This window comes from Eurypyga helias, unplaced genomic scaffold, assembly GCF_000690775.1.
Source record: "Eurypyga helias isolate BGI_N326 unplaced genomic scaffold, ASM69077v1 scaffold28344, whole genome shotgun sequence".
Taxonomy (NCBI): Eukaryota; Metazoa; Chordata; class Aves; order Eurypygiformes; family Eurypygidae; genus Eurypyga; species Eurypyga helias.
Genome location: NW_010247393.1, coordinates 1 through 19,155, shown reverse-complemented (window position 1 = coordinate 19,155; position 19,155 = coordinate 1). Strand labels below are relative to the sequence as shown.

Here is a 19,155-nt window from a genome sequence, read left to right as displayed (position 1 = left end):
AGGGTCAGGATATTCAAGCCATCACCACACAAAGGCCTCACCTGGACACGAGGCTACAGCGTGTTACTGCGACGGCTTTTAAAACGCAGCCACAAGGTAACGAGGGGCACGCCGAGCTCTCAGCGCGAGCCGAGTGAGCTCCGCCACCCGAGAACTCGGCTGCCCCCCCTTTACGCGTCATATTTCAGCATCAGCCATCTCACCTTGAGGACTGGGACTTCATCTTCCTTATAAGCTACCAGCAACGGCCAACCAGCCAGTGTTTTTTCCAGGTCTTTCCCAAGGATCTTCACGCCTTGAGCGGCGACCACCTCTTTGTGCTTTTCATACTGGTTCTGAAAGGCAGAAGAGGCACTAGCAGAGAGCGCACGCACGTGCTGCGCAGCGGCACAGAGCAGCAGCGAGAGCAGCTGAAGAACTTGCCACCGGCAAGCGCAGCCGCTCCCGTCTTTCTGCAGTCATTTTCTCCACTCTGCACGCTCCTCTCCCTTCAGACACCCACCCCCCACTCCTGCCAAGGGGGACGGGGCAAGGGGAGTCACCTAAAGGAATACATACTGGGAAAGAGCAAGCAGTGACAGGCAGCTGCTCGCTAAAAGAAACCACAAATTCAGCCCCATCGGGCAGCAAGGGGAAGATGCTGACAGCTCAACTAACTCCAGCTCAGCTGGTGCAGCCCAAGACTGCAGGAAGAGCCGTCTCACACTCCCCACTGGAGGCTTCGGATCCAGCCTTCTCACCAACACAGCTCCACGCTCCATTTCCCAGGTGCTCCTCCCACCCAGGGGGGCCTCAAAGTCTCTGCCCAATCACAGAATCACAGACTGGTTTGGGTTGGAAGGGACCTTAAAGACCATCCAGTTCCAACTCCCCTGCCATGGGCAGGGACACCTTCCACTAGGTCAGGTTGCTCACAGCCTCATCCAGCCTGGCCTTGAAGAGGCATGGCTCTACGGAATCAATCAGGGCACGGCTCTGCGGCATTGCAGCAGCAGCTATTTCTGAAGACCTTTAAACCCATGTTGGAGGGATTTTCTGTTTGTTTCTTCATTTCTTTTGTTCAGGGGGTGCCCCATCCTTTTCTTGGTACTACCGTGGCTCTCCTCCTCCTTTCACATGAAGCCATAGGGGCAGGATCTCAAATTCAGTGTCTCTCCTGTGTCCATTAAGACCAGGGCAGCAAAACCTCCCAGAAATGAGAAAAGATGGCAGATCCAGCACCCCTCATCAACTTCTAGAAACTCGCTCGTTCACTTCCCTCAAACCTAAGCGTGTATGATCCGTGTTATTAAAAAACACACTTCCACTAATAACAAACTCCAGAGCCGCCGTACTGCTACAACTCCGGTCTCCGTTTACAACGGGCCTCTCCCTCTCACGTGCAGCCACCCGTTGGAATCCCTTCTCTAAAGCACGCACGTCTAAATCCTCACCACGAGGCCCGATCCTTTTCTTGGCCGCTGTCGGGAGGGACCCGCTGACAGGTACGCACAAGCCCCAGCCGTGCGCTGTCCCCACCTTTGTGCCGTCCTTCCATCCAGTCAGGGTGATGGTACTTGCCTGCGCTGTCATGTTTTTTTTAAACCTTGATCTCCCCCCGACCCCCAAGTTCTAACCCTTCTCTAAGGCAGTAAGCAGTTCCGTACCTTCACTCGCAGCTCCTTCATGGGAGGGGGCAGCAGCAGCCCCCTAATCTGAGTCACTATCGGGCCTTCTACCCCAGGAACAATAATGGTGTCTCCTTCTTTCAGGCGGCCGTTAATCAGAATGACATCTATGGTAGTGCCCATGCCTGGCAGCGCTTTGACCTGGATGAAAGGCGGGGGGGAAGGTGGTTACTCCCCATTTAAGCACTTCAAACACCCCCTTTTTTTTTCTTTACCAGGAAGAAGGGGGCAGGGAAGGATGAATTTCAAAGAACGGGGGCTGAATTACCTCCATGACTTGAGCTCTCAGCTCCTGACACTCAGCGAGCCTCTTGGTCAGCATAGTTTGCGTTAGCTCAACGAGGAGCGCTATCAGACTTCCCATGCCATCCCCTGTGTGAGCAGAGGTAGGTACAAGAGAAACAAAAGTGCGGGGATCCTTATTCTCATAAAACAAGGCAGCGTTCAAGCCCTGGAATCAGGATTAATAGTTACATAGGGAAAAACAGGTATAGACATCAGTATTAACAGTACTGTTCAACCCCAGCCAATTACTGTTGCTTTTTTTACACCCCGGTGTTAAAAAGCACGCCCTTGCTGGCCGCGTGCTAGGGGACAAACACGAAGCCTCGGCCCACGTTTGGAAGCAGCGTGGGATAACTCTGCGGAGCCAACTGCCCCATCTAGCTTTTAGAGGGCACTGTATGGCGCCAACAAAAGTTCCCAGCACTGAGGCAATTCATGCCCCGCCTACACATGGGATTTCTCTCGGGCGACTCCCGAGGAGAGGAAGAACAGGGACAGAAGACTTCAGCTGCTATTCATGACTCCACTGACCACACACAGCAGTCAGCCACCACTTTTCTCCAGCTAGTGCTCCAAGGACGGAGCAGTTCAGCGATGAACAACAACAAGGTTTGGTTTACGAGAGGTGAACACCAGCGTGTCTGAAGAGACACGGCAGTTTTCTCCCTAGTCCGGGTTGTTTCGTGGAAAGAAAACCACGCAGAGCCACAGGCAAGCCCCGCCCCCATCTCTACCATCACTTCTGTTAAGCAGAGCCTTGAGTCCTCCAGCCTACCTGTTTCGCAAACTCCACTATGATAGCCTTCGCACGTTCTTCAAACTCGTCCTTCGTGTTCTTTTTCTGCTTCTTTAAGGTGACGGCTACATCTGTATCTGGGCTTTTCTTCCAGTCATATAACCTATCAATCTTGAAAATACGGTAACGTGTCATCTTGCGCTGCTTACGAGAGGGCATTTTTACGCTTATGCCACATCGCCTGTAGGAAATCTATCACCAGCCAACAGCCCTAGGCATCTCTTTGCTCCAGTAATCCAATTAAGTCTTTTTATTTCCTTCAGCTGCTGTATTTATCTTTGTCTATGTATTTACCCAACTTCAGGGTTTTTTTTTTAAAAAAATGCAAGCTATACTAATCTCAGTTCATCTGATAGAAGTTTATCTACATTAAATACATGGAGTTTAAGGTAAAACAGTCAAAAAAAGAGACCCACATAGAGCTTCACATACACCAAAAAACCACCCCATGAAGGGCTGGATTTTTTCTGGAGACTGTACTAGTCTCGCAAAGAACTTTCCAACTTACTGGTGAATTTGGACCCTTTCCCACATTGCTACAGAGAAGGGATCACGGGGGAGTAGTTCCAGACAGCTGCATGCTTGAGATACACTTCCCTAAGTGAGCTCGTTTGGAAAGCAGGAGGGACTTAGTCCAATCAACTGTTACCTTCGCTGTACAAACCCAAACATCTTTGGAAAAATGGATCATAACCTGGTCAAATGATCAGAACTGTAACTGGAAATGCAAGAACTTTTGGCTGTTTGATCTCGGGCTCACATCAGGCCTTTAACCCCTCTTCACCCAACAGTCTGTTTTTCAAAACGCCTCTGGTTCCAACCACCTTCACTCTTAACGCTCTTTCCATTTTGTTGAAGCATACAGCAGTTTTTACAGGGCACACGAGCGCCCTGCCGGAATGCTGTCTGTATGCCCCGTCGGCACCTCAGGCGGCATCCCAAGTCACCGGACACGAGTCATTTCCTTATTGGAATTCATACGGTTCACTGCACACAGCCAGCGTGATTTCCCAACGCGTAGGATCTCCAAAAACAAGGCTGAAAATAACTGGCTTCACCACCTCACACGGCAGAGCCCACAATGCTTCCCACCAGCCATCAACGTAGTCCTGGGCCACGAGCTCAGGAGCAGCTCGTCTTCAAGCCAGACATGTACCAGTGGCAAAAACAAAGCAGGAATTCTCAACAGGAAGCCTGCCTTGCGTTTTATCACAAGCAGCACACAAATCCCGGTAAGCGGGTGCAAGGAACACCCATGAGTAAAGCCCAACTCCCAGGAGCGCGAACCACGGGCGGAAGTTACATGAGATAAGAAACATGTCAGAGTACAGACCCCGAGAGGAGCGACAGGCTGTCCTGCAAAGCTCCCGTCAAACCACTGGGGTATCAAGGACACGAGAGACACAGCAGAGAGGATCTTTGAACCACTGTTTCAGACCTGACACAAACAGTTCACGTTCACGGACACAACCGGAACGCTCTCGGGTGCCAAATACACTGTTACGGCAGAAAAACATGCTCTGAGTAAAAAGCCATCTTACCTTGTTGAGAGCTACTATAAAGGGGCATTTCTTTGATTTTAGCAGGTTTATGGATTCAATGGTCTGTGGCTCCAAACCATGCATGATGTCAACTACGAGTATAGCAATATCACAGAGCGAGCTGCCTCTATTTCTGAGATTGCTGTGGCATTGGAAGAGAAAGTGAACAACGTCAGTCACGTACCAACAGAACTCCAACAAAAACACAAGATCAAACTGACACTGACCACCAAAAACTAAAGCTGATCAGGCATTTATTTCTCTTATAAGAGTAAACTACATCAAAAATATACTCAGTTGCACTGTGTAAATGCCATTTAACAGAACACAGACTATGTGTAAGCAAAAATAAGAAACTATTATTGTTCCAAGAGTTTTTCTACTACACTCTATTTATACAAGTTACATTCTGTTTTTTTCTGAGTGAGAATGGAGAAGGCTGCAGTGAAACCCAGGAGTGCAAAAACTAAACAGGACAGTTCATTATACAGTCCTACGTAAATACCAGGATTTCCAGGCATCTTTGGTGCCAACAAACCCTGGCTAGAAGGTGAGGAGCTCTGAGTGGCAGGATGCCAAGGAACTGATCGAACATTCCCAAGTGCCCTAAGACCTGGGATGCCAGTGCTTACAGAAGTTCCTGTCTAACAGTGTCGCATCAAAGCCTTAATCCTGCTGTTTGGGGATTTCACCCGAGCGCTGCCTTGGCGAGGACAGTTGTGAATACCGTGTTTTAACCTTAAAAGCTGATTTGGTGGCTTCCCTGCAAGCCACCAGCGCTCCTAGACAGCGCGTGATCCCTGCTGAGAATCAGCTGACCCATGTAACTGGTAACTCCCAGTCTCTCCATTACCTTAATGACACTACAAACTGGAGGCTAGGACAGAACTTTTAATTTTTCAAAGCAGAGTACTTGAATCACCTGAAATCCTCACCTTTTCTCCTCCAACTAGCTTCCTGCTTGAGTTTTTCCTCTTACACTAACTATTGAGAAAGAAGTTATTTACATGCTTTTTCAGAAGCATGAAGACAGGAAATTAATCAGATATAAAAAGCACCAGCAAAGTAAACAAATCCACTTATTCCTCTACGTTATGTGTCTCTTTTTAAGTGAGAAGAAACAAAGGATTAGGCAAAGAGCAAGCACTTGGTTAAAAATGCACCCAGATGCTTTAGCCATCACTTCTGGGAAGGATTATATCGTGAGAAAACATTACCTGAAAGACTCATGTCCTGGAGTGTCGATTATCAGCATGCCTGGAATTTTTATGTTCTCTCTGTCAAACTAACATTTCAAAATATTAGCCACCTCAGAAAGATTACACAAGAAGAAAAAAACCGAGAGCTGGCAGCATTACTGACAGCCTTCTCTGCAAAAATTCCGACACACGAAGAAAGGCCAGCACCCTCCACAAGCCGCATCAGCCACAGCTCGCTGCAGTGTGAAAAACATTACGCAGCACACTGCCCTAGGTACCCAGCGGCCATGAGCTCAGCTAAAATTTGTAAGACCAGGCAGTCTACAGAGGGGGAAAAAGAAATAGTTCAGGCTAGCGAGATTTATCATCCTGGTCTTCAACATTTCCTCCTCTCCACTGACTTTACATTTTTAATATATGAAAGGTCTTGGAAAAAACCATCACTACCAAGGTTTCAGTCAGCTGCTGTTGCAAGTAAAACAGGACACAGTATCCAAAAACAAGCAATACAGCGCAGTTACTATTTCCGTTACACGATAAAATTCATCACCTGGAATTGGCCCAATTTCAGCGCACACAGTAAAGAAGTTTTTAAACAGAAAACATACTCTGCGAGTTTCAAAAATCTCAATTTGCAAGTAAAACACTGACAAATAAGCGGTTCGTGCACGTACATGTGCTGTCCAGAACAGGGTAAGCAACATTTGTGTATCCTTTGAAGAGGGGCAATGCATTAACTGAAACCAGGTGTACCAACTAAACCAAAAAATGAGACAGCATCCCCTTGGGGTGGGGGGCAGAGGATAGGAATTTATAAACAAATTGACCCCAATATTAGAGATAGGGGGAAAGTCCATATGCCCCTGTCAGGAAATCTCACAAGGCCTTAACTAGTTTACACTCCATACTTTTTAAAAAAAAAAAAAAGTCTTCAAAGTGCCGTAACTTACATTTTTCACCATCTTAGTTTGCTCATTAATGGCTTCAAGAGGAACATTCGTCGCGCCAATCTGCTGCGTGATGCCGCCAGCTTCGCTGTCCTGCACGTGCGTATGGCGGAGCTGAGAGACGAGAGACCCAAAACGCACGTCAGAGGCTGAGGTCACCTCTGAGTGGGCTTCACTTCTTCCTCCCTGCCACCAAAAAACCGCACGCATAAACACGACCCGCGGGCAGTGCCTTCACGTTCCGCGCGTTACCTTATCCAAAATTTTGGTCTTGCCCGTGTCTACGTGCCCCAGGACACAGATAACTGGTGCTCGGAGCTTTTCAGTGTTTGTGTTCTTGCTGTTTTCGGCTCGTCGCTTCTGCGGAAGAGACACGTAAGAAGTGAGTATGAGCCACAAACCACAGCTCGCCTCTCCAACCCATTACACAGATAACACAGTTAACGGCGGGACGTAAATTTTCAAGGGAGTTCGAGGTCTGCCATCCCTCTTTTGAGGCATCAAAAATGTACAACTAACAAGTTTCTGTTTGATTTTTGCTTTTGGTTACAGTCAAGTAGGCAGAGTTGTTATACCCGCTAACACACAGCTTTGTTGACGGTACCCTCTGAAGCATCATCTTGCTTAAGGAAACCAAGGACGTCAGCAGCTGCAAAAATGCTGAAGAGCTTAGAAACACATCTCATACCTCTCTTTCTCCAGGAGGGAGAGAGCTGGAGGGGAACACCACCAAAATGCACAGTCTTTCTAATCAAGTTGCCTAAAAACCAAATGCTTCAGACAAACCCAGGTCTTTTTTCTTGATTAACCCTGTTTCTGGTCCTGCCTAAAAACTGGTCACGACACAGCCATCAATCTGACAAATACGACTCAAAGGCCTTTCAGTCAGCTGTTTAGTAGACAAGACGAGAGCCCAGCTGTGCAAATAAAGCCATGTTTCAATACCTCAATTCTCCGTTTAGCTTTGTCATAAGCGCGCTCTTCCTTAGTGCGGTCGTCATCCGAGTCGTACTCTGAATCGGAGCTGATTTCCTTGCTGGGCTTTTTCTCCACAGATTGTTTTCCGAGAGCTTGGGAGTCTGCCTCTCTCTCATCTGAGGTCTTTTCATCCTCATCTTCGCTCCCTTCACTATCTTCAGATTCTTCACTCTCTTCTTCCTCTTCCTCATCATCATCTTCATCCTCCTCTTCCTCATCCACTTCATTTTGCTCTTTGACTTCAATGTGGACAGCTTTACTCTCTGCCAAAAAAACATCTAAAGTCAAACTTCTGTATTAGATTCACGCTTGCGGGGGGAGAGGGCAACCAAGAAACAAGCAAAGAGTCCTCACTCTAGTGTCCTCCACTCTAGAAGAGTGAGGACAGAGTAGGTTCTGTTCAGGAAGTGCTGGTCAGGATCATCTTTCCCCTCTCAGTATTAAAAGAAGTGTTTCGCATCCGGAGCTGCTGGCTTGTGTTTGGAACCCGTGCCAGCAGAGTGAGTTTGGGGCGAGGGAAGGAATGATACTGCCTGTGCACTTACACTTGACAGCACTTGCAAATATTCAGGTGCACTGACCTTCCTTAAAGCTGTGTGCCCTTCAGGAGGGAATGAAGGCACTAACACTGCGAGTCCAAATTCGGCAAAATACAGATTCTGTGTATTACTGATCAAGAATGGGTATTTAAAGCAGAAGAAACAATTGGAACAAATTCTCTTCTGCATCTTTAAAAAAAAATCTCATCTTAAGGTTTTCCTAGACTGTTCAGAGAAGAGCAACATTTTTCAGAGGAACCCTTCATTAAGCTGAAAGGACTAAAAAAGTAATTTTCTGTTTCCGAAAGCTCCTCATTTATCATATTTGCAAAATGTAAGAGACAACCTCACCAACACCTGAAAGGCCTGTTCTCTTCCCTGCAGAGCTGCTCAGAGGCTCACTGCTCTTAGAGATGGGTTATGTTTCCTTGCTCTGCTTAAAGCCCATCAGCTTAATAACACCCTAGTTCTAATTCCCATGAGAAGTCTTTTTCTAGATGTCATTGGCAGATCCTTCCAATCCGAGCAGCAAGAAGTGGGACATGGTATCTTCTCCGGGACAGTATCGACAGACTAAAACGCACTTTCCAGATGGCAAGCTGCCCTTCGTACTCCAGGTAGGAGAGTCCAGCACCACAGGGACACACGCTTGTGCTGAAATAAAATCCACACTGCTGCACGTATACATATATAAAACATCACACTTGACAGCACAGGTACTGGAACTGTAGGGCTTTCAAGTCAAAGAATACTTGATCCTTGATCTTAAGAAATAATGAAGACATCATGGAAGGGCCAAGAACTCCTTGCACCAACCCCTATGCAGGAAGAGTCGCAGCAATACGGCTTCCTCACCTCTGGAAGAAATCCCCTGAGAAGTTATCACCACGTTCTTGCGTGGCTCTAACTTCTCCATAAACATCGCATTGGCCACAGACAGAAAATGGCCTTTGGCACAGACGTGCAGGAATACAAATGCTCTGGCAATTCTTCCCTTTCCTCCGCACCTGCCTCACAAAGGGGCAGGTAAGAGAAGGTACCTGGAAGCTACTGTAATGTATGTGCGCTGACCTTCACACCGCCTCAGTACCCACTTCTTTGAGAACTTGGGTACAAAGGTACTCTCCGAGGTGTTGCCAGGTTTGTGCAGTAACACTGTTGTGGCTTTGGAATCACAGACTGTTTTGGGTTGGAAGGAACCTTAAAGACCATCTAGTTCCAACCCCCCTGCCATGGGCAGGGACACCTTCCACTAGACCAGGTTGCTCAAAGCCTCATCCAGCCTGGCCTTGAACACTTCCAGGGATGGGGCATCTACAGCTTCTCTGGGCAACCTGTTCCAGTGCCTCACCGCCCTCTCCATGAAGAATTTCTTCCTGATGTCTAACCTAAACCTCCCCGCTTTCAGTTTAAACCTATAACTAGAATGGTTACTAGAGAAATACAGGACCAGGTAAAAGGTTTCCCTAGAGTCTCAGAGGTGGTTTAAACATATATTAAGAGGAGAGGATTTTTACTCCCATAAAAATGAAAAAAAACCCACCCACCAAAATTCCTTCTGATTTACTTCAGGTGGTAACTGCACACAGGGTATTTCCAACGGTCATCTTGAGCAGTATCTGTGCAGTTCCGAAAGCTCTGCCTTTGAGAAGATCTTTTACCTATTTCTTATCACACTTGCCTCACAATTTACCTAATGGGGCAGGGGAGAATCTAAACACCGTATTGTTTCCTACAGAAACACAAAATCAGTCCAAAGAAACTTCTTAATCAGAAAAGGCATTCATTTGGGATTTGCGTGCCCACCTTTCTCTCCGTCTTCATCACTAACCATAGCTTCCCAGTCATCCAAACCTGCATCTTCCATTTCTTCTTCTTCCTCCTTTTCTTCTGAAATGAAGAAATCCAACGTTAAAGGAAAAGAAAGAAAACAGCTCAGCGACATACCACATTTTTAGATGCCCCTTCCACTGACGTGCTGATGACTTGCAACTTACAAGTTTGCTGCTACCCTAATTCGACCAAACGATCTCCACGTCCCCTAAACAGAAAATGCTGTGTACTGAAGAAAATCTTCAGCTCTCTCTGCAAAGTCTCGTAGTGCTAGTATCTTTGCCTAGCAAAGCGTGGTTTTGGAAGACAGAGCTAAGCTATTCAGCCAGTTCCTGCCTGCAGATCGTGCAAGTGCCTGCATAGTGCATGCCACGCAAGCCTCGGCCACAGCCTCATTCCCCGAGAGGAGCTGCCCAATTAACAGTTAGCCACGTGTGACAAAGTGACAGAGAAGCAAGAAAACAAGTTGGGTTACAGTATTGGTTTTAATTAGTGAGAAAACAACAAGTTGTCTATAAAAAGTGCCATTTAAGGACTCCAGGTGCCTTAGCATAATTATACCATGGGTTGCACAAGCGTTAGATATATTCATTCCGGCAAGGATTCAGTCAGATATATGAAGAGACTGCAGCTCTGAACAGACAAATGGAAAAATGCAAGCTCTTAGCCCTCTCTAAGAGATAATAAACAATATAGATGCTGCAGCACAGAGCATCATGGATTTTCAGTCCTTCAACATGAAGAGTAGGTCCAAGACTGCTGGAATATTAACTGGGAACTGATGTTCTGCCAGTGAGCTCTTCTCTTCTGTGGCAATGAAACTGCTCCGTCAAGAGGTAAGCCAGGCTAGCATTAGAGCACACATTCAGCTCTGTTTTCAAAAAGCTGGAGTTTTTGGCAGTATTGGTCTAACTTAGAAACAAAGGTAAAAATTGAAACAGTCACCTTGCTGAGGAAGAAGTCCAGCACAATGCGATTTTGCCAAAACAAATACCCTGTGTAGGCAAAAGTGAGGGCTGATACTCAGTTTCATAAGCTAACCCATATCCACTGCATCCAGCACCTTGTGAAAGCAAAATGTTTGGAATCCAGAATACAACCACCATGAATACTGCAGTATCAGTACTGGAAGCAGCCTATTTCCTCCCTACCCTCACCTAACTACTGACAAAACAGCCGTTGAGAAAGTACTTCAAAAGCCAAGGGGGCTAACCATAAGGCACCGAATGCACTTATTTGAGAGTTACCTAATCCAATTGAGCACTGGAGTTCACCCAAAAAAAAGGGGCCTTCACATTCTTGCTTTGAAGCTTCATGCCTTTTTATTCCATTAAATTTGATCAGTTCTTCCCTTAGGAAAAGGAAAAGCAAAACGCAGCAACTACCTCAAGAAAGGATGGCCACTCAGCCCCTGTCCAACAAGGTGCGACACCTACCAGGCAGCACTGCCACACGGGCGTCTTAGGTGTTTTAAGGTTGTGAGCATCACTACTAACCTGGCTCTACCGGAAGAGGAGTCTCTTCTTTTACTGCTGTTTCCAGTTCTACAGCATCTTCAGCTGGGGAAGTTACCTCCACAATTTCTGCAATCACAAGAAAGCCAATCAGTTGCTACATTACTTCTGAAGTGCAAACCAACTTGGACATCTGGCCTACTAAGCAGTTAAACAGATTTGTGTAATAGGTCAGCTATTGGCTAAGAGTATTACCATTGCTTTTCAACACCAAAAAATACCCCTCACTTTCTTTAAAAGACAACAGAGAGTGAAATAAGAGGACTCTCTTTCTCAAGAGAGAGTATCGACCAGTTGAAGCAAGTCCAGAGGAGGCCACAAAGATGCTCAGAGGGCTGGAGCACCTCTGCTATGGGGACAGGCTGAGAGAGTTGGGCTTGTTCAGCCTGGAGAAGAGAAGGCTCCAGGGAGACCTTATAGCACCTTCCAGTACCTGAAAGGGCTACAAGGAAGCTGGGGGGACTTTTTACAAGGGCCTGTAGTGACAGGACAAGGGGTAACGGGTTTAAATTGAAAGTGGGGAGGTTTAGATTTGATAGCAGGAAGAAATTCTTCACAGAGAGGGTGGGGAGGCACTGGAACAGGTTGCCCAGAGAAGCTGTGGATGCCCCATCCCTGGAAGTGTTCAAGGCCAGGCTAGATGAGGCTTTGAGCAACCTGGTCTAGTGGAAGGTGTCCCTGCCCATGGCAGGGGGGTTGGAACTGGATGGTCTTTAAGGTCCCTTCCAACCCAAACCAGTCTGTGATTCTATGATAATAGTCACAAAGTACCCATTCTTGCTATGTAGCCACACAACTCATGTTAAACATTTTAAAAAGCCAGCTAAATAACAAAAAAAACCCCACAGTGATGCAAGGGGGTTTGGTTTTGTTCAAAATAAGGAATAGTCTCAAAAAGCCAGTTATCCCTCCCTCACAGGAAAGCCACAGAACACAAAAGTAAAAAAACCTGACACATTCAATCTATGTCTAACTAGTGCAATAAATGCAAAGTTTTCAAAAATGCAAGCTCTCTGAATTACTCAGGCCCTGGAAACCTAAAAGGACAAACAAACAGGTTGTCTCCAACTTAAAAAGTACTAGAACTAGGATGAATCCCCTTTCATCCTGGGACATCAACTGAGTCATAATTACAAGTCATTATTACTTACACTACATTGTCTTTAACCCACATACGCACACAAAGCATTCAACAGCGCATTCAGAAAATGCCTTCACATACCCTACACCTCCAACGTTTAGATAATCCTGAAGAAAACACCCAGGTTAGGAAAAAAAACAGCCAAGTAGATGGCAAACCAAAGGATGAAGTGAGCAGTCTTTCAAACAACTTGAGGATCCTAGAGCATCAGCACTTGCACGTGGGGGGAGGGTTGTCAAAAGCACCTCACAGGCAGCCCAAATTGCCTGCCCATTCATTTAAGATGAACTGATTTATTCCACAAACGCTTCCGGAAATGTGACTAAGCTGTTAGGCATCCCTGTGTGCAAACCACACCTTCTTTGTTTTCCGGCTGCTGCTGCTTCTTTTTCTTCTTGTCTTCATATATTGGCCTCTTCTTTGGCACGGAGTCTTTGGATGGCACTTCAACACCTGCAAAACAACAATTGTTAGAAAGAAAACCCAGGTGATTCGTTAAATATCAGCTTTGGTTTAAATGAGAACATGTTTTCCACATTTCCAGGGTGGAGAAGAGAGTGGAAAGTAGGTTCAATACATATTATCTTTTTAAAAAGTCTGATTTTCAAAAGCTGGAAAAGCTTGAGCCAAGTATAGTTCTTCAGATACTCTCAAGGAGTTAGATCACTAACGGGGTAAAAAACCTAACAAACAGAAAAACCCCAGTCTGATCCTAAGGCTCCAGGTTTGAAGCCAACACATACTTACACAGGATTTCATGAACACACACACACCCCCCTCAAGTTTAAACTGCCTTATGCTTGTTAAAATCAGCTGTGCTAAAACTCACTTAAAACCAGTTTGCCAGTCATCCTACTTTCGGACAACCTGGAGCAGTTAAGAGACACAGCTCCTCTTAAAAGCTTAAGGTTGTTCAGTAGAATGTATTTTCCCTTTTGCTCAGTGTTGGGGGCTCGTTTGTTTAACAACATAGATGGTTTTAGGTATTAATTGATGCCAGGTTCAATTCATCAGCGTCACCTTCACCTCACCAGAAAGACAGCTCTCACTGTAACGCTGGAAAGGAATCCATTTAAAAAACAGAAGTTTGGTGCAAAGACAAGTTAGCAACTGAATTACTGCTGCACCTTCTGAAATGCTCAAACTTCCTTCAGGTGCTGTGTGATTTACAGGGTAGACCTGACAAACATCTGGCTGCAGCAGCACACAAGTAGAAGGATTCCAGTAACTACAGCAAAGGCTAAAGAGAAATGGCATTGGTGTGTGCTTAGGAGTTCCAAAGACACTGCTAGCTACGGGGATTCCTACCCTTACACACCGCCCTACCAGCAAAGAGTCCAAGAGCGTTCTCTACAAACACAAAAAGAGGGATACTCAGCACTCAGGAATTCATTTCTTTCCTTAGCCACAAACAAGTCACCAGGAACAAATTCGGACATGGGCTTTACAATACACTCTATACATCTACTTCATTGCAATGCAAACAGATTATATTTGACAGAAAAGCAGGAAAACTCCTACATACTCTTTTCCTGAAGCAAATCCAAGAGAATAAAACACAGTTCCCATGGACTAGCTAGCTTGAGGCAAAACAATGCACCTGCTTAGGCAAGCACACGAATTAATCCAAGAGGACCCAGATCGCTGGTCTTCCATGACCTGCAGCACAACCCATCTGCTCTTCCCAGCCTTTGGACTAAGCAAAGGAAAGAAGTTGTTTTTCCTAAGTGCCGTAACTAACATCCTCAAACCGCAAGTGGAACCTGTTAAAAAGCTGGATATTTGAAGTGCAAGATGAAAATAAAGACATTTAAATCTACATAGAAAGGGGAGGGCGGGGCACACGCAGCCTTCCCTGACAAGACAGCAGCTTGATGGGGAGTTATTCAGTATTTTCCCTCCTAGCTCCAGACAGAAAACACATAGCAGTAAGCGGTACACGTTTTATTGTTATTGTTTTCATTATTATTGTTTTAAGCTTTACTGCTTACCCTGAGCTTGGAGTAGTTTAAGAGTCGCCTCCGCTCTGGCTCTGGCTTCTCGTTGAGCTTTTGTTAAAAGCTTTCCCTCCTTCTTCAAACGCTCCTTCCTCTCTTTTTCCTTCTGTTTCTTTCTTTCTTTCCTCTCTTGCTCCAATCGCTCCTAGAAAGAAGTTAACAAACATACAGCAATTTTAAAGCATGCTTTGCACAGAAGCTGGCCAAGTGTATATCCCACTCAGCATACTAAGGACTAATCCACCAACCGCGCCAGCAAGGACACGGGTTAAGATTACCCTCTCCCTGATTGTATCCTCGGAGCAAGATGCACGGTACCTCCTCTTTGCGCTTCGCTTCTAGCTCCTCCAGTCGTCTTATACGTTCTTCCTCCTCTCTTTTTGCCCTTTCCTCCTCCTCTTTCATTTTAGCCAAGGCTTCTTGCATAGCTTTAACCGTGGCTTTGCTGGGACCCTTTTTCTTCTCTTTCTCTTTTTCTTCTTTCTCACCTTTCTTTTTTTTCTTGTCTTTTTTCTTTTTGTCCCCCTCATTGTCATCAGCTACAGAAAGAAGAGGCATAAATTCAAATACCTTTGAAATTGTAGAGATACTCTAAATAAAATTAATGTTTCACATACGATAAACACTGCCAAATGAGGAATATTTTGACTGGCTACTACATAAACAATTCATAATGAAGAAAATAAAACTGCCTCTTAAGTTACAAAGCGAGGGCCTGAGTCTTAAAGTGACAGAATAACTGGGAAGTGAAAAAGTATGTTTGCAATACAGCACTGTAAGTATATACTGCAATGAGAATTCACCATCTGGTTTTTGTTTGCTCATGTACCTGAACAGCCAGCCATGTGTGAGCCAACAAGGCTACCAATTGTCTAGTATTCCCGGTTCAGATTAAAGCAACAAATCCTCCACACTGCCTGCCAACTTTCTGGCCTTCTTCTAAAAGCTGCAGTGTTTACTTTACAGTTGTAGAAACCACGTTACAAACCCTCTGTTCCTGCAGGAGCCTCTCCTTTTTCCCCAGGGCCTGCCACAACTTCAGGAGAAGCCTTCTCTTCAGCTTTTTTTGGAGCTTCCTTTGGCTTTGCTGGTTCTTTACCACCTTCTAATTCTTCCTTCTCCTTCTGCTTCCTCAGTTTGGCTTTTTCTTCCTCACGTTTTTTCCTTTCACGTTCCTTTTTTTCTGCCTTCTTCTGAGCCACTGTTTTTACTTTGAATGAAGGTTCTTCATCATCCCCACTTTCGGCAGCAGGAGCAGACTTTGGTTTTTGGCTTTTCTTTTGTCCTTTTCTAGACTGGGAGACCTCATCCGATTCATCACCACTCTCACCCGTGGACACTGCCCCGGCACGCTCTTTACTTTTCTTAACATTAGTTTCATCTTCTTCTGACAGATTGTGCCTTTTATTTGACTTCTGAGCTTTCCCTTTGCTTTTCCTAAGCTGTGTCTCACGATCATCATCATCGCTGCCAGAAGGCATGTCTTGCTTTGCTTTCTGAGGTTTTTTAGATTTTTTATCTTTATCTTCCACTTCTTCACTGTCATAGTCATTTTCCAGATTGGCCTTTTTACTCTTTCCTTTCCGTTTTTTATCTTGCTTTGATAAGCTTTCTTCATTGTCATTTTCAACCTGGTAATTAAACAATTCAATAATCAGCCATGAAAAATTACTCGCTATTGTAAGCTAAGAAGCAGCATTGAGAGATGTCAAAAAAACCTGTGTTATGGAGCACAAAGTTTGTCATAGTCATTTTCCAGATTGGCCTTTTTACTCTTTCCTTTCCGTTTTTTATCTTGCTTTGATAAGCTTTCTTCATTGTCATTTTCAACCTGGTAATTAAACAATTCAATAATCAGCCATGAAAAATTACTCGCTATTGTAAGCTAAGAAGCAGCATTGAGAGATGTCAAAAAAACCTGTGTTATGGAGCACAAAGTTTGAAATTTTTTTTTGCTGAGTGTACTACACCTCAGCCCATGATTACAATTTATTCTGATTGGCATTAAATAATTATTAGCGTGAAGATGTGGCTTCTGGTAAAAATCTTCCGCAATTGACTTTACCATGAAAATACGATCAAGTATGGTTAAAAATACATGCTAGCTGCACATTTCACATAAGATCTCCAACTACACTGCAACGCTAGAATTTTCCTGGGACAGAGGTGTCTCGTGTTTCAACTATTTCCTAGTAAACAGCCCACCTCCCACCCAGCGTTCACCTTTCCTGCAGACGGTTCCCTGTCAACTTTCCCTCCTTGCGCCTCTATTGACAGTTCTTCCAGCTCCTTCAGGATATCATCTTCACTAAAATAAGAAAGAAGTTATGGTACTTAAGTAACAGTTCTTATAGAATAGAATAAAATAAGACAGATAGGGAAAAATAAAAGAACAATCTTACTCAAAATCCTGTTTCTTCTTCTCTTTTTTCTTTTTGCCTTTGGATTTCTGAGGCTCTTGCTCCTTTGCAGCTCCTGCACCTTCTATCTCAGCAGCAAGGGCATCAATATCAATATCATCTTTTGCACTACAATGCAAAAGGAAAGCAGGGTTATCGAGAGTTCACTTTTACGTAAGTAGAAGCCATCTGCATAAAAGAGCCAGCTTCAAAATGCCACTTCAATGACAAAACATAAGCAGTGAAGGGGCAAAACCCACCTTTAACAAGCCATTACACACTACTACCTTGTGCCACCCAGTAGGATGGGAAGGTAAAACCTTCACGCACGTCGTCTGCTTGAAGGGAGGTGGAGCACGTTCACTTCTTGCAACACTGACTTTAAAAGTTTAGATGTGGGGTTTGATAAAACTTTTTGGAAGAATGTAACTAGAGCCTCTCAAGATCAGTTGTTTAGCCCTTCAAATCACAGTAGGTGCCGCTGACAGAAAAGCGGCCCACAATGCAAGTGCAAAAATGAAGCACAACCAGAAGAAATCTTGCAATTTAGTAACCAGAAAATTCTATTTAGTACTTATCTGCTCCTCTACACACCCTTTAGTATACAAAAAAGCTATTGTATTTTTATTTAGTAAGTGGAAGCTCTTCACAGCTTCCAACTTACAGCAGTAGCCTATGCTCTGCCATCAGACTGAAAAGTTTCACTCCTATCTTTCAAGAAAAGAAGTCACACATGGGAACACAGTTCAGCCCCAAGCCACTCTAAAGATGATCGTAACAAATACCAATGCAGTCGCCAAGCAATCACTTCCACCACCTGCCCTAGCATTGCCTCTCCCGGGCCTAAAGGAAGCCAGAAGTTTCACTAGGCATCTGAAATATGCCTCCTTCCTCGTTAGATCAAGTTTCTCTTCTTGCCATAAACAACCCCTCATCTGCAACTAAGTACAAGCAGCTTATTTCCTGTCCTTATCAAGAGTTGTCATTCAGATGCACCTTTATCTTGACTTGTACCACAAGAATTGAGCAAAAACCAAACCTACTGTCCAGAGGTTTTTCCACCTAATCTAATAAAGTCGCAAATATTTGGGTGCTACTTTTTATCACAGCTTGCGGTTTCAAAATCCATTTAATCCATACGCTATTAATATCTCATTTAACTCCCTCTTAAATACGTGGGCAGAAAACGGCTCTTTGTTTCACAATTTCCCTGTCTCTATTGTTATCACCCATTTAGGGCAACCCAGCCAAAGGCTGACCCAAACACCTGAGTCTATATGCAGAAAGTAAGGGAAATAAATTTCTCCTGAGTTCAGGACCTCCAAGGTATCAGCCAACTCGAAACTACCAGAGCTTCAGCCCTGCCAATTTACAAACCTGGAAGTTGAACATTCATTTAAAAAAAAAAAAAATCAAGTACTGAATTATTCCTTTAAAGATTCTGAAATTCAGTAAGTCCATGTTGTATTTCCCTTTGCAAAAGGAGAGGGCAGAGAGAATCATTCTACAAATTCAAGTGAATGCTGACATTCCCAAGCCCATTTTATCCTAAATATTGGGCATAAGCAACTCAAACATTGTGTGTGACAACAGCACAAGTAAGCAACAATGCACTTACCTTTTTTTTTCTCCCCAAAAGCCAAGATTGATTATTTGTATTTAAAGATCTTGAATTTTCCTCTATTTAGACTGAACAAACCAAATAAAAATCGTCACAACGAAGCACTTCACTGTACAGCATCTTTATTACCACAGAGTCTTACTTTTAGTAAAGAGAAGAAAACACACACCTGGAACATACCTAGTAGCATTTCTTACGTGCTGCCATGACAAGAAATACATTTCCCAAAGAAATGTAACTCTCAAATGGTTAACGGAACATTTCTAAACCAGCCCCCACCTCCCCCAAGAGGAAAGAATAAACTTTTTGGCCGTTTCCCCCATAAGAACAGCTGACTTGATGTTTCAGCAATTTTAAGAGCTGCACTGTTAAGGAGTGTAACTGGCTGCAAAACAGGGGTAGCATAGACACCTGAAAGAAAAGGGTCAGCCATCCTCTCTACACCTAGAGTAATTGGGCTAACTGTATTACGCCCAGGCCCGCCCATAATGCAAAAAAGTGCGAGGGTCTACGTGCAGCACATTGGTTTAGTAAGCACACTTGTTTACCCCCCTCTAATCTAGGAGTTAATGGAAAAGACTGAGTCAAATCCAAGCTTGAAATAGCCTGAATAGACCAAAACATAAGCTCCACTACTACTACTTGTAGCTACGTCTGAGTGGAGCCCAGTAATAAGTGGCATTCCTCAGGGGTCGGTG

At 44.7% G+C, this 19,155-nt stretch overlaps 1 protein-coding gene across 1 annotated transcript in view; it reads right to left on the bottom strand.

Moving 5' to 3' along the window:
* Positions 1 to 16,965, bottom strand: part of EIF5B (eukaryotic translation initiation factor 5B) — a gene marked incomplete at its 5' end in the record, with an annotated part of 22,890 nt that extends 5,925 nt beyond the window's left edge. Inside the window, 17 exons of the mRNA XM_010150719.1 lie at positions 204 to 335; positions 1,647 to 1,808; positions 1,936 to 2,118; positions 2,728 to 2,859; positions 4,290 to 4,431; positions 5,507 to 5,574; positions 6,439 to 6,549; positions 6,688 to 6,795; positions 7,381 to 7,676; positions 9,759 to 9,848; positions 11,282 to 11,368; positions 12,798 to 12,893; positions 14,432 to 14,582; positions 14,756 to 14,976; positions 15,426 to 16,068; positions 16,661 to 16,745; positions 16,840 to 16,965. Of these exons, the coding sequence (XP_010149021.1) occupies positions 204 to 335; positions 1,647 to 1,808; positions 1,936 to 2,118; positions 2,728 to 2,859; positions 4,290 to 4,431; positions 5,507 to 5,574; positions 6,439 to 6,549; positions 6,688 to 6,795; positions 7,381 to 7,676; positions 9,759 to 9,848; positions 11,282 to 11,368; positions 12,798 to 12,893; positions 14,432 to 14,582; positions 14,756 to 14,976; positions 15,426 to 16,068; positions 16,661 to 16,745; positions 16,840 to 16,965 (2,833 nt within the window). The remainder of the gene's footprint in view (positions 1 to 203; positions 336 to 1,646; positions 1,809 to 1,935; positions 2,119 to 2,727; positions 2,860 to 4,289; positions 4,432 to 5,506; positions 5,575 to 6,438; positions 6,550 to 6,687; positions 6,796 to 7,380; positions 7,677 to 9,758; positions 9,849 to 11,281; positions 11,369 to 12,797; positions 12,894 to 14,431; positions 14,583 to 14,755; positions 14,977 to 15,425; positions 16,069 to 16,660; positions 16,746 to 16,839) is intronic.
* Positions 16,966 to 19,155: the final 2,190 nt, after the last annotated feature.